The 15,308-nt window shown below is 42.1% G+C and overlaps 1 protein-coding gene across 1 annotated transcript in view; it reads right to left on the bottom strand.

Annotated features, from left to right (window-relative positions):
- The window catches only part of LOC120033943 (corticotropin-releasing factor receptor 1-like), a 112,603-nt gene that overhangs the window by 35,659 nt on the left and 61,636 nt on the right, over positions 1–15,308 (bottom strand). The window contains exon 6 of the mRNA XM_038980347.1: positions 11,935–12,041. Within this exon, the coding sequence (XP_038836275.1) occupies positions 11,935–12,041 (107 nt within the window). The remainder of the gene's footprint in view (positions 1–11,934; positions 12,042–15,308) is intronic.

Raw genomic sequence — 15,308 nt, 5'->3', positions numbered from 1 at the left:
CACGCACACACACGCACGGAGGCACATGCGCGCACGTAAGCATGCATGCATGCACACATGGCTGACATAGCTACACCTACGGGTTCTGCCAAAAACAAAGCCCTTTAAGCTTTGAAAAAACCCCATCTGAATTCCTAAATTATTAATGACTAATCCACCAGAGACTGTGTGGGGTACAGCCAATGTAGACATGGCCCTCTCTTTATTTTTCTCTCAAAAGAAATGTCACTAATTCCTTTGACTCTCTCTCCCCCCTCTGTGCGTCATCTTCCAGTTGAACCCTCTCCTTCATTCACCCTCACCTCCTTCCTTCACCCTCTTTCAAAATGACCACTGTAATTTACTCCTCATTTTTACTCCTCTCTTCTTCACTCTCTCTCTTTCTGTCATCCCCCTCATTCTATTTTTCTCTCTCTCTCTCCCCTCCCCACCTCTCTCTTACTCTTCCTTTCTCTTCGTCAGGCTGGACTAAATTACGGGAGGCAGCGGAGAGTGGACCCCGTGTTTCCTTATCCTCCTACTTCTCCTCCAATTATCCCTGACAAGGTATCGCTGGACAAGGGTTGTCCAAGTCGAGGTTTGCTGGCTCAGTTCCCTTCAGACATAACCTTACGTGTCTTACTATTCATTTGTCAGCCAAAGAAAGGATCTGAAGCTCTAGAACTCTACCTCAATTCTATTTACAGATGCACTTTCATGGAGATCTCAGAGCCAAAACAAGGATCCCAAATGGCACTCTATTCCATCTGTTGTGCACTACTTTTGACCATGGGCCCTGGACTGCGATGGTCTTCAGGGGAAAACATTTTGGAATATGGTTAACTCTAGCTGGTAGGTATGCCGAGTCATACAAGTGTGTTATGTTTCCAATTAAGTAGACATTTGAGAAGCCCGGGGGCTGACCCATCAAATCCTATTAAATTAACGAGACTTAAAAGCATTCTAGAGGACTAATATTTGAAGTACAGACACTCACATAAACCCAAAATATCTGGTGTGTGTCATACAGGAAATGTCACTTTTAATCTGAACTCAAAACACTGAGGAGGTTGAGGTTTCAGAACGTGTCTTTTTGGCGAATATATGTAGACAGTCTCTTGTTGACAGAGTATCTAGGCCTGGACAGAGACACACACATACTTTCAAAATGATTATCTTATATAAAACACACCTTGAAAGGCATACACACATGCACACTGCACGCAGAGCCCCTGGTCGTCACAGCTCTCCATGGAGAAGTGTCTCTGAGGGATTGCGTTAGAGCGTGCACATGTATTTATTTTAAAGTGCAGGCTTCAGAGGAACAAATTAGGATATAAGAGGCATCAAAGTGATTCTTTGATTTATTTGCCTCTGCATATCAATGTAGGTAAAAAGGGAAGCAGAATGGCCCTGAAGAGGAATGCAATGCAGGGCTTGGGGTGGAGCTCTGTGCTGTGTGGTGCTGTGAGAGCAAAATATTGGCCTGAAAATAAACTTTATCGTTATTCTTTTCATTTTAATTTGATTAATAATAAGGCACTTCCTGCCATTTCACAGGCAATTTAAACTTTTGTCATTAGAAAAGTGACAGAGATAAATATTATGATAAAGTGGGAGAAGGGAGAGTTAGGGAGGACAAAGTGAAGCCACATTATGAAAAGAACAATAAACGCAGAAACTCAATTTGCGATTCTCTTCTCAGGGGCCTAAATCTATTTACAGTGTTTCTTGAATGTGCCAGACTGCCCAGTGCACAATTTATTCATTGGGGAGTACTGACTATAAGCACACTACCAATTTACAGGGTATACAAATATATGAGGGAGAACAAGATATGAGGCTTCAGTAACTTCAGTTCACACAGTGATTCTGTGTGATTCAGTCAGTAGAGCATGGCACTTGCAACACCAAGGGTTGAGGGTTCAATGCCACTGGGGCCACCCATACACCAAATGTATGCACGCACGACTGGCTAAAAGCGTCTGCTAAATGGGATATATTACAATTTCAGTAAGTCCCCTTTTTGCTTTCAAGAGAATAAAACACTCCCATATCCTAACAAACCTCTTTCTGTCAAACTTTTACAAGAGTTTTACAACGGTAGAAATGAACTGGAACGAAAACAGTCACCTCAGTTGTTTTTTGAAAATCTAAAAACAGGATTTTGTTTTTTTAAATCGTCAGAACAGAACATCTCCAGTTGGTTCACCCAAAGGAAAGTTCTAAGGACCAATGCCCTCCAACGCCACTCTAGGAGACAGTCTCTCTCTCTGTCTGTGGGTTGATGTCCTCACGCATCAATAGAGGTGACATGATATGACTGCCAAAGATGGACAGTGGCGAGATGTCTTCAGGGGAGGGACTGAGGTTCCAACATTCTGGTTGCTTCCCAATTGGGACCCTATTCCCTTTATACGCAGTGCACTACTTTTGACTAGGGCTCTGGTCAAAAGTAGGGCACTATATAGGGAATAGGTACGTTTGACCAGAGCTCTGGTCAAAAGTAGAGCACTCTATGGGGAATAGGGGGCCATCTGGAACACCCTCTATCTCTATTGAGAACAAACCAAATCAAATTGTATTGGTCACATACACATATTTACCAGATGTTATGGCGGGTGTAGCGAAATGCTTGTGCAATATGCCGCCACCACAGTCAAGATGTTGCCTAGCTCCATGAATGACGAGAGAAACTCTACATACTAAATTATCAGACTCACCCACACCACCGGCAGTGCTGTAGCCCTTATCTAAATGAAGTGGTGATTGGAAGCAACAAGCTTGTCTGTATGGGGTCCCAGGCTACACGGTGAGGTTCAGAATGTGGAATTGACATGCACACACACACACCAGCCTGGCCTCAGAGCCATGTGAAACATACTTTACGTATTTCTGAGCGCCTGCAAGACGTATGATACCTGCTAATGGTCTAGCTTCTTCAGACAGAAACAAAAGGAAGGGACGTTGGTCAGAGAGGATGGGTAAGTGTAATGCCCATCTGTCTAACAATGCAAACGTTGCGCGTCGAGTCGTGTCAGGGAAAACTAGTATTTCAGCTAACCCTTCCACTAACCCTTATTCTAAAATGAACCCAATTCAACTAACCTGCCATGTAAATTCACCTAACCTTTGTCGCTTTAGTTTCCCCTAACCTTTAATGTCAATTAACTTAAGCTAACCTTTAGTTAGTTCACCTAACCACCAAAATAAAATCTCCTTTGTTGTTAAGATGCAACAAGCAACCTTGTTTTAGAGAAAGATGTATAATACTATATGTATAATACTATAACTTACATCATCCAATTAATATGCTATTGTATGACCAGGTAAGACGTATGGTACTATATACACAGCCGACGAAGAGACTTGCTTGGGCCAAGAAACACGAGCAATGGACATTAGACCGGTGGAAATTTGTCCTTTTGGTCTGGAGTCCAAATTGGAGATTTTTGGTTCCAACTGCCGTGTCTTTGTGAGACGCGGTGTGAGGTGAACGGATGATCTCCGCATGTGTATTTTCCACTTTAAAGCATGCAGGAGGAGGTGCTATGGTGTGGGGGTGCTTTGCTGATGACACTGTCTGTGATTTATTTAGAATTCAAGGCACACTTAACCAGCAACTGCAAATTGACCACAAGAAGCCCAAACAGATATAATATGCTGGTGTTTTTACAGTCTTATGTCCAACAATGCAAATTCTAACATATACTTTTTTTTGGTCCGAAAACTTGGGGAACCCTGCTAACAGCTGGGGAACCCTGCTATAGGTCCTCTAATTCATATGATATTGTACGACTGCTATTCCATTCATAATGTAATTTAACGTAACGTAACATATGTTACTAAATGGAGTCTCACAGAATAAAACAAATTGCCCTGAGACAAAGTTGCACACACAAAGTTCTCTTCTCTGGGCTCAGTCGAAGTTCAAATCTCTGGCAACACAACCATTGTCACATTGTCAAAATCGGACACACTTCTCGTTCTTACATCCAACTCCAGCCTCCAGGCTCTAACCACCAAGCATAGCTGAGCAGCATGGACCTGCAGAATAACAGATTATTTCACAATAAGTTAAAGGGGACTGTGGAAAAGAACTGGAGTGTGGTGCAGTGCAGTGTTAAAAGCCACACTGGGCTGGGTAAATATGGGAGCATGGCCACAAGTGTGGTAAAACCAAGAGCATTTAAACCCAGAGCAGCTGAGCTAAATACCATGTACATAACTAAAGCGGTTTACCAGAACAGGATATTATGCGTTTCAACAACAAATAGTCCATCCACAACATGCAATGGCTAAATGCTACATACGTATTCCCACCTAGAACTCATCAGAGATGTTCTGTTCTACACTGTGTTCTACTTTTGACATGTTCTATGGGATGTTCTATTCTCTTTCATTCTATTCTATATCGTCTACTACTCTAATACAACACTAGGCACAAGCACCAACACATTATACATCATAGCTACTTGAATAATACATTGTCAAGTTCTGATTTTGAAATAGTCAAGCTGGATATCTGGGTGCACTGGAATCACCTAATCGTTTCCTGTTTGTTGTGACGATAGTAATCGATAGGGAACCCAGGTTTGTGTGTGCATGTGTATATACTGTATGTAAGTTTGCAGATGGAAAAAGTACCCAATTGTCATACTTGAGTAAAAGTAAAGATACCTCAATAGAAAATGGCTCAAGTAAAAGTGAAAGTCACCTAGTAAAAAACTACTTGAGTAAAAGTCTAAAAGTATTTGGTTTTAAATATACTTAAGTATCAAAAGTTAAAGTATAAATTATTTCACATTCTTTATATTAAGCAAACCAGACGACATTTCAATTTTATTTAAAAAAAATTATGGACAGCCAGAGGCACACTCCAACACTTACATCATTTACAAACGAAGCATGAATGTTTAGTTAGTCTGCCAGATCAGAGGCAGTAGGGATGACCAGGGATGTTCTCTTGATAAATTCATACATCTTCCTGTCCTGCTAAGTATTCAAAATGTAACGAGTACTTTTGGGTGTCAGGGAAAATGTATGGAGTAAAAATTACATACTCTTTTTTAGGAATGTAGTGAAGTCTGTAACGGTCGTCGGATGAAGATGAAGAATCGGACCAAAGCACAGCGTGGTAAGTGTTCATGCTTTTTATTAAACTGAACACTAAATAACAAAGAGAATGAACGAAACCGAAACAGTCCTGTCAGGTGCAGAAAACACAAAACAGAAAATAACTACCCACAAAGCATCAGTGGGGAAAAGCTACCCAAGTATGATTCTCAATCAGAGACAATGATAGACAGCTGCCTCTGAGAACCACACCCGGCCAAACACAAAGAAATACAAAACGTAGAAAAAAGAACATAGAATGCCCACCCAAATCACGCCCTGACCGTAGAGAGCTTTTTATGTCTCTATTTTGGTTTGGTCAGGGTGTGATTTGGGTTAGGGTTAGGGTTAGTAAAAGTAGTCAAAAAAAAAGTAGTGACAAAGTAAAAGTAGTCAAAAATATAAATAGTGAAGTACAGATACCCAAAACTACTTAAGTAGTACTTTAAAGTATTTTTACTGAAGTGGGACAACTACATGTATTCCCTTGTGTGTTATATGGCAGAATAAATCAAATAATTAAAGGTCAGAAATTCTCTGAATCACTAACTCCCAGCAGAATGAGATGATGAAGATGTGATTTCAGTACTCAGCAGAGAGATATAGGCAGTTGTCCATTCCTTGGCTTTTTTTATTACAGCAAGTTCCAGTCTTGGTAAAGAAGAGAATAATTATGTCCCTTATGATATACCACACTTCTGCCATTGTGCATTACCTGATAAAGTGATCCTGAATCGGTATAAACGAGTATTGACTGGTTCTTTCAGTCAATTTCTATTAATGTGTATTACATTATACACCATTAACCAAGATAGCAGAAACAGGGTCTGTTGAGCCATTCATAAGTATTATTTAATCCCCCAACGTCAAATACGTTGACAAACAATCATCACTTGTTTGCACTAGAGTCAAGTCAGCAATCTGTGTGATTGGTTAGTGTATCTGCTTGCTCAACAGCAGGCTATAGGACTTTACCTTTTCAGGAGGAGGTAACGCTGGAGTGTGCGTGGGGAATGGGAATTGTATCTGTGAGTCGTGTGTGTGTGTGTATATGTGTTTGTGTGTGAGAGATTGCAGGTTACCCATCGAGATAATGACTTGCCTTAGGTGGGTCACCAGGTCTCTAAATGGTCTCTCTATAATGACTCGATGCCCAAAACTACCTTGCCCTCAAGGTTAGAGAGTACCCGGGTATTGAAACAAAATAGCATAATCAATGGTCCCATGTTGTTCCAGAATGCCTTGAAGGTTGTCGCAAATTACTCCCATCACCCTAATCATCAAGAAGTCTCTTTATGGAGCTGTAAGGATTATTAAAGGCATGAATTCAATCTCCTCAGCCTCTCCCCTTCTCTAGCCATCAGCTTTGCCCTTGACGCAGTTTGTATGCAACATTCATTATGCTTTTGGAAGGTGCTACAGTTTGAAGTCCCATACCATGTTATTAGTACTATGGTCAGGATAGAATTCATTTCAAAAGTCATTAGTGAAGCAAAGTGAAATCAGACAGACACGTGGCTAAGATCCATTAAACCAAATGAAGACCGAACATAGCACCATGGCTACCCCAGGAAGCCCTTTGAGGCACTAATAAGCAGTGGGCTGAAGGCTCTTTTCACACATCTCTGAGCTCTTGTAAAAAAGAAAGCGGGATCAGGGACCCCCTCTGGAAAAAAAACATGCCACGTCGCTGTTAAAACGAGCCTGTAATCGTCCCCTTTAAGCAACCGCAAAAGTGCCTTGGTTTATAATGAGGACATCTCTAAGTTGGGTAGAAATATTGTGGTACAGTATCTCTACAGCTATTTGCTTTTCCTTTTTGGTAGAAGACTTTGTCCCTTTCAACAGGGAGCTGTATGTATGTCAATGATTTGCAGCTTGATTCAATGTGGATGTTATGTTCATGCTCGCACCTTGGCAATAAAGGTCTTTAACAACGTGTTTGAACTGGACCTCTGCAAACTGTCTCTAATGGAGTGAACGAAAGCAAAGTTAATAAAAAATCAGACCATGCTGAAACATTGACTGGCACTAGGCTAGACAACTTTTCGTCTGATGCGTTGATGCCAGCCAGCGCCAGGTGAGCTGTGACAATCACTGCCAGGCGTCACACTAGGATGCTCGCTCTGAAAGTGGGCGAGCAGCTGCTTTGGGATCCAAAGTTCCGCCACAGTGGCTTATGTCTTACACTTTATTATATGATTAGTATCACATATTTGAAGGGGTTTGAGTTGCTGTACAGCCCTGGGCTCTGTGCTGAGTGGATCCTTACTACATGTGATCTCAAAGGCCTAGAGGTACAGTAGGGTTGACCGCGAACCCCTTCCCACATCACCACAGTTCCTTTCATCTTACTGGCCTATCTCTTGGATAATTTCCCTCTACCAGGGAGTTCTGTATCTTCACTATGCACATTCTTGAAAGCAGCAGCATTTCCTGTTTCATGCTTGAAATGAGGCACTTTCACAGCAGAGACTGTTTAAGTCCATTCCCTTCATTTGCAGATCCCACTGATCCTTTGATTTGGATGCCATTTTAAAGCCAAAGCATTGGGAACTTGAGAGTCATTTTTTAAGGATACAAGGATGGTTACTATCCTTCGTCAAACCCCTTCCCCACTGTGAATGAACTGGGACAGCGTCATGGGCATTTTGCTGCAAACCAACCTGCTCTCAGAACATTTCGTATTATTCTGTTTGGTCACATAAGACAGTTTGGTTTACTTAAGGAAAAAACGAAAGGGGGGTGGATAGGTAGGCATATAGCGGGAATGTCTAGCTACTCAAAGGTTGCGAGTTTGAATATTATCATGGATAACTTTTGCATTTCAGCTAATTAAAAACGTTTTACTACTTTTTAGCTACTTTACAACTACTTAGCATGTTAGCTAACCCTTCCCCTAACCCTAGCCTTAACCCTTTTAGCTAACCCTTCCCCTAACCCTAGTTTAACTATTTAACCTAACTCCTTGACTTAACCCTAACCCCTAGCCTAGCAATGTTAGTGAGCTAACTAACATTAGCCACCTAGCTGGAATTTTTTACATATCCTACATTTAGCTAATTCGTAACATATAATATGAATTGTAATTCATAACATATCCTACGAAATGTGTGATGGACGAATGAATACACACTATACGAAACGTAGCATGTCATACTAAATAGAGAGTCTCAGATTTTCTTACAAAATAATCCGAAATGCTCTGAGACCAGGTTGTATAAACTCCTGCTCCTTTTACTGTTAACAAAATGAGGCGGGATAGATCAGGAAAAGATACTGGCTAGCTACGTGAATAACGCCTCTGTCGTTTTCACAACGGGGTTTTCCATTAGTGGATGACAGCAGTGCTGCTCTGCTTGTCCTTTTCCACTGACGCAGATCCCCCCTGGTGTGTTTCACAGTCCAAATGGCATATCACTGCGTTGGTAACACCCTGCCTGTGCAGTGCTGGGATCCTGGGTATGTTCACTGTCGGTGCGTTTCTCAGTTCACTGGGGGAGCTGAAGGAAGCTGGCCAGGGGCCATCACTTCACACTGAGACCCATGTGTTTCTGAGGTCTGTAGCCTCCTATCCTCTACATCCCCCTGTCTCTTCATCCTGCTGCTACGTCAGCATGGATGGGAATAGAAACCACCAGGTCCTCCTAGTTCAGGGATCAGTGGAAAGTCACTGATAATCTAAATGAGTTGTTTCCCCCGATATTTTTTTCCTTTTTCGTAATCACTTAAGTGTTAAAATAATTGACAGATCGTGACGTTTACAAAGTCTCCAAGTGGTGGCAATTACAAAGCTTGTGCACAAGAAATATCCACGTGTGTAACTCGAAAGTCATTTCGGTCCGCCCAATTCGATATAATTAGATAAACGTCGGCTGAAGTTCCCGCACATACAACTAAGCCCTCGTCCCATACGAAAGCACCTTTACACTTTTTACACGAATCTGTATATTTCAGTGCTCGGCAGTATCATATCAAATGTCACCAAGTGTGAATAAAATGAAAGGTGAGGCAGAAGGGTTCTTCCATGGATGCTTTGTCTACAATTCAGACTCAGTAATGCTGTTCACAGTGCGTTGGGCGCTTTAACTCAATGAGGCTTGAACAAGTAGGCATAACATGTTTACCCTTTTCTTACCGTTGTGTTCCCTGTCTGGAAATAACCTCAAGTCATTCAATCTAAACTTGTCCGCACACTAAACCAGGCCTGGGGTCTTCACTGGGTTTGAATAGAAGGTTTAGGACTATCCAAACAAAGGGTTATCGAAGCTTATGTGCAGACACAAAACCTCTTAAAATGTGGTTTCCTTGGCCGAGCTACCCAAACAATCTGCATGGATTGAAGGCACTTAAACTGCACAGCAAAGGTTTACATGATCAAAGACGAGTTTATACACTCATGAGTGACAATGATGTGCATTGTCTTTTAACTGTACAATGCACTCAGGCAGTGAAGCTATTTTGATTCATCTCCGTAATCTGATAATCCTTCAAATTGTATTATCGATTTTGTAATCAGTCCTGAAGAGCAGATTAGAGAGGATATAAAATGATATATAAAAATAACTGTTTTATGGGTGTAAAAAAAAAAAACGCTCCTTTTGCCTTTCGATTTTACGCCAAAAGACATTGAAGACCTATAATCTATCAAAGCGAGGCATGTGAATGAGAAAATACTCCTTTCAGGGACTTTTCTTCTGTCGTTACAGTACTTACAATGTATGACTCACACAGCTACCATTCTCCTGTGAGAGGTCCATACCCATGAAGTAGCTAGGGGGGATTTAGAGACAAAAATGTATTTTTTGTGTGTATGAAACATTAAAAAGGACAGCTTTGTCACAGCCTGATAAAATGAAAATATAAAACAGGCCCTGATTTCAGCGAGTTCAGCCCATGTGTGGAGAGGGAGTAATGAAGTCTCAGGATGTGTGTGTGTGTCCATCCCAGACATCTGTTCCCGCTAGCTGTTTCATTTCAGTTAAGGAAGTAAACAGTAGCCGGCCTGCCTGCTACTTTACACGACTTTAGCCTCTCCTCTATTTTCTACATACATATACATACAGTACGACCAATCACAGCTATATTAGCTGAGAGGTTAAGAGGTTAATAAACAGGACACTGATGTTGAAGATGTGACTATTTAAACCAGATTGAGCCTAAAAAATACTCCTCTGTTGTCTCAACTCAAATGAGACTTCCTGATTGGAGATACGGAAGCAGTGAGACAGTATCTTAATCTGGGATAATCTGTTCTAAACAATCTCTTACACTATATGTTTAATCTCAGAGTCCAGATAATCTGTGTCGGTGCGGCCTTTGAGAAAACACAGACGGGCGGTTTTTTGGCTGACTGACATGTTGGGTTGTTAGTGACATGCTGTTTGTCACGTATTACTGCTTTCACCACCACACAATGCCCTAACTGGTCTACACCTTCCCAAACAGATGTAATTTCAGCATCTAGTTTTGGCTTACATTTTGGTCGAGTTGTCAACTGACGTGAATTCAATGTGAAATAAAATGTAAAAGTCACCGTGTCATTGGATTGAGGTTAAAAGATTGCTGAAAAAAATACAAAATTCCCTTACGCTGATTACTCCCCCCCCCACGTTGATTACTCCCCCTCCCCCACGTTAATTACTCCCCCCCACGTTGATCCCCCCCCCCCCCCACGGTGATTCAACGTCATCACATTTTTGGTTTTTGAAATGACGTGGAAACAACGTTGACTCAACCAGTTTTTGCCCAGCGGGTGAGCCCTGGGAGTCCAGAATGAAACACAACCACTCTCCTCTCGCAAAACAAGATTGTGGTTTTTGTGAACACTGGTTCGAGTCTCAGAGTGGATTTGTCGGTGTCAGTGTGTGTGTTTCCGTGTGTGCGTGCCTGTGTGTGTGTGAATGTATTTGAATAATACACGCCACTCCAGCAGAACACACTTCACTAATATGCTGAACACATACAGGACAGAACCGAACAGGGCTGCATTACACCTAGGTCAAATCAGCACTGCATTATAATTCACCACCTCATTCAATTTAGACATCGACGGGTCATGACAGAGCATGCGCTGTCTGCAGGGTTGAGGGCCGGGCTGGTGGTATACATAACGACATATTCCCCCCGGCGAGTGACAAGTATCGACCACAAGAATGTGGATCCTGTCAACTGAGCCATGAAATTACATGAATCTTGGCAGGATTATTATAGAGTATTATGAACTATGGATTTATGGTATTTTGTTCTCGGTTTTGTACTGTACTGTTTCATGTTGTATTGGATTGAGTATGAAACACTTAGCCATCACCAAGGCTATGGGTGTCACGTTCCTGACCTGTTTTCCCTTGTTTTTGTATTTGTTTAGTATGGTCAGGGCGTGAGTTGGGGTGGGCATTCTATGTTGTGTGTCTAGTTTGTCTGTTTCTGTGTTCAGCCTAATATGGTTCTCAATCAGAGACAGCTGTCAATCGTTGTCCCTGATTGAGAATCATATATAGGTGGCTTGTTTTGTGTTGGGGATTGTGGGTGGTTGTTTCCTGTCTCTGTGTTCGTGTTCTGCACCAGATAGGACTGTCTCGGTTTTCACGTTTGTTGTTTTGTATTGTTGTAAGTGTTCACAGTTCGTTAAATTAAACATGTTGAACACTAACTGCGCTGCATTTTGGTCCTCTCCTTCATCCCAGGAAGAAAGCCGTTACAATGGGGTTGTGTGGATGTGTTGACATGGTGAAGGAACGTGAAGGAACGTAACAGGCGGGTGTCGTGTTGCTATCTGTTTCTGTTATATGACGTGTTGGAATGATGGAGGAATGATAGAAGGAGGACAGTGTCACTCACCTCAGCCTCATGAAGAGGATGAAGGCCACCAACAGGGCTGCCAGAGAGATACAATGTCCCATGTAGTTTATGATCACCGCTATGTGGTAGTGCAGCTTGCTCTTTTTCTGCAGAAAGGAGAAAAAAAAAGCCAGATAATACACAAAAAACGACAGTAATACGCAAACAATAGTATGGACACACAATTCTATACTTGGCGGTGTACATCATTGTCAAAGTTAAAAGATAGCTAATAACTTCATGAGAGATATCGTGCACTTTCATATTGCTATTGCCTACTGTTAAAAGCAGTGCAAAACGTATCATCTATAAATCGTATTATGGCAATTGCTTGGCATTTGACTATAAGGCGCTACAGAGGGTAGTGCGTACGGCCCAGTACATCATGGGGCCGAGCTCCTTGCCATCCAGGTCCTCTATACAAGGCCGTGTCAGAGGAAGGCACTAAAAATGTTCTAAGACTCCAGCTTCCCAAGTCATAAATGGTTCTCTCTGCTACCGCACGGGAAGTGGTACCGGAGCGCCAAGTCTGGGACCAAAAGGCTCCTGAACAACTTTACCCCCAAGCCATAAGACTACTGAACAGTTAATCAAATGGCTATCCAGACTATTTGCATTGAGCCCCTTTTTTTTGCACTGGCTCTCTGCACACTCACTGTACTCTACCCACACATACTACGCTGACATTCCAACACACACACATACACACACACACACTACTCTGTTTATTATCTATCCCGATTGCCTAGTCACTTTTACCCCTACCTACATGTACATATAAAAAAATACCTGAACTACCTCGTACCCTGCACGTACCCCTGACTCGGTACCTGTACTCCTTGTATATAGACTTGTTATAATTATTTTATTGTGTTAATATTTCCTTTGTTATTTAGGAAATGTTTCTCACTTTTAATATCTGCATTGGTAAAGTAAGTAAGCTTTTCACGGTAAAGTCTACACCTGTTGTACTCGGCGCATGTGACAAATACAATTATATTTGATTGTGGTCTTTACACATTTCAATAGTTCATGCATTACAGCCTAAGCTCATGAGGGCATCATGTACAGCAGACTATGTAACGGATCTATAAAGGTAACATAATTGAATTTCATCTATAAAAATGGTTTAATATGTCTGTATGTATTGTTAGAACAGTCTGGTATTGAATAGATAGACAGAGTCAAAGTGCAGAGGTTTGAGTTGACACTGGATTATATGAGTTCCCATCATCTGTTAAAAAGACCCATATAACCCAACCAGATGGCATTTTATAAGGGACAAGATGATCACTGTTGTCATTAATATCAATGAGCAATGAGCAATATCAAATATCACATACTGGTCATTTAGACATTTTCATTGACATCAAACAGGGAAATGATATGTCATTGGTACTTGAAATCACATCTTTACTTTACGGCGTTTAAATGTTCTACTTAGCACACCCCAATTTAACAGAAGACTTTTGTGTTCCTTCAAGGGATGTGAAATTAAGTGTGAAACTGAATATACTTGAGTATTGTTATCCAAGCCTTCCACAGCAGTTGCTGCTCTGTACGAAGTACACACTGCCTGCAGTGTGTTCTTGATAACAGACTTGTCTTTTGATTTTGAAGCTTTATTGTGGTACAAATTGTGGTTACCTATGTGAGTTTCAGATTCGACCACATTCCCGTACAGTTAACACCTCTGGGGCAACTGTCTTATGTCCTCCTTCTCTACAGTTCCTCCCTGTCTTCTTTCTGGACATGTTGTTCTGTACATGTTATCATTACTTCATCACAGAGCGCACCTTCTAGTTTTGTCTCTTTTAACATGTTCCTCTTCCCATTATCTCCCTGTCTCTGTTTTTCTCCCCTCGAAGATCTACTAACAGACAAAGAAACAAAAACCAAATTCCCCCCCCCCCCCCCCCCCCCAGATACAAATGTGAATCTTTATCCATCCGGATCATCCTGATGGGATTATCTCCTCTGTAATCCCCCAATCTAATCTGTGACTTTGATAGATTATCACTGGCAGATTACAAACGTACGCCTTGATGAGTCAGATGGGAAAAAATGAAAAAATCTGTAGGCACCTCATGTCACACCTTTTACCACATTCTGTTATGTTACAGTCTTAGATTGAATAAAAGTTTTCCGTCATCAATCTACACACAATACCCCATAATGACAAAGTGAAAACAGGTTTAGAATTTTGGGCAAATTTATTTAAAATAAAAAACAGAAATACCTTATTTACATAAGTATTCAGACTCTTTGCTATGCGACTCGAAATTGAGCTCAGGTGCATTCTGTTTCCATTGATGATCCTTGAGATGTTTCTACAAAATGATTGGATTCCACCTGTAGTAAATTCAACTGTTTCGACATGATTTGGAAATGCACACACCTGTCTATATAAGGTTCCACAGTTGACAGTTGTAACGAGTGCGCTGAGAGCCGGGAAGCAAGTTCAGTTAGTGAGTGTTTTAGTAAATAGAAGAAACACGAAACACAAACAATGCACCGACATGAAAACAGAGTCAATAAAACCTGAGGAAAACACCAAGTGGAGTGACAGATATAGGGAAGATAATCAAGGAGGTGATGGAGTCCAGGTGAGTGTCATGAGCCGCAGGTGCGCTTGACGATGGTGACAGGATAATCAGCAGCCTGATGACCTAGAGGCTGGAGAGGGAGTATACGTCACAGTACGCCCCCCCTGACGCATGGCTCCAGCTGCAGGATGCCGACAAAGGGGACAAACCCGGGGATCAGGAGCGGACCGGTCACCCCTGCTGATGTGCGAGAACCTGTCGAGTCAGCTGGGGCGCGGGAACCTGAGAGATTGGTTGAGGCAGGGGGGCCTGGCGATCCGGTGGAAGCAGGGGAGCTTGGCGATCCGGCTAAGGCATGAAAGCCCGACGTGCCGGCTGAGGCTGGGGAGCCTGGCGATCCGGCAAAGGCATGAAAGCCAGACGAGCTGGCTGAGGCATGAGAGCCTGAAGCAGTTCCCAGACCCGACGTCATTACCCTGACACAAAACATTTATTAAAAAAACACTCCCTGATGCTTCCCTTAGGTGAGGTGTTATTCTGCAACGAGTGCTCTGAGAGTCGGGAAGCAAGTCCAGGGAGTGAGTGTTTTAATAAATAAAACAAACAATGAACACGAAACACAAACAACGCACCGACATCAAAACAGAGTCAATAACACCTGAGGAAAGAACCAGGGGGAGTGACAGATATAGGGAAGATAATCAAGGAGGTGATGGAGTCCAAGTGAGTGTCATGAGGCGCAGGTGCGCGAGACGATGGTGACAGGTGTGCGGGATGACCTAGAGGCTGGAGAGGGAGTATACGTGACAACAGCGCATGTCAGAGCAA

This window comes from Salvelinus namaycush, chromosome 41 (assembly GCF_016432855.1).
Source record: "Salvelinus namaycush isolate Seneca chromosome 41, SaNama_1.0, whole genome shotgun sequence".
NCBI classification, from domain to species: Eukaryota; Metazoa; Chordata; class Actinopteri; order Salmoniformes; family Salmonidae; genus Salvelinus; species Salvelinus namaycush.
The sequence above is the reverse complement of the archived record's forward strand: the minus strand, read 5'-3'. Positions and strand labels throughout refer to the sequence as shown.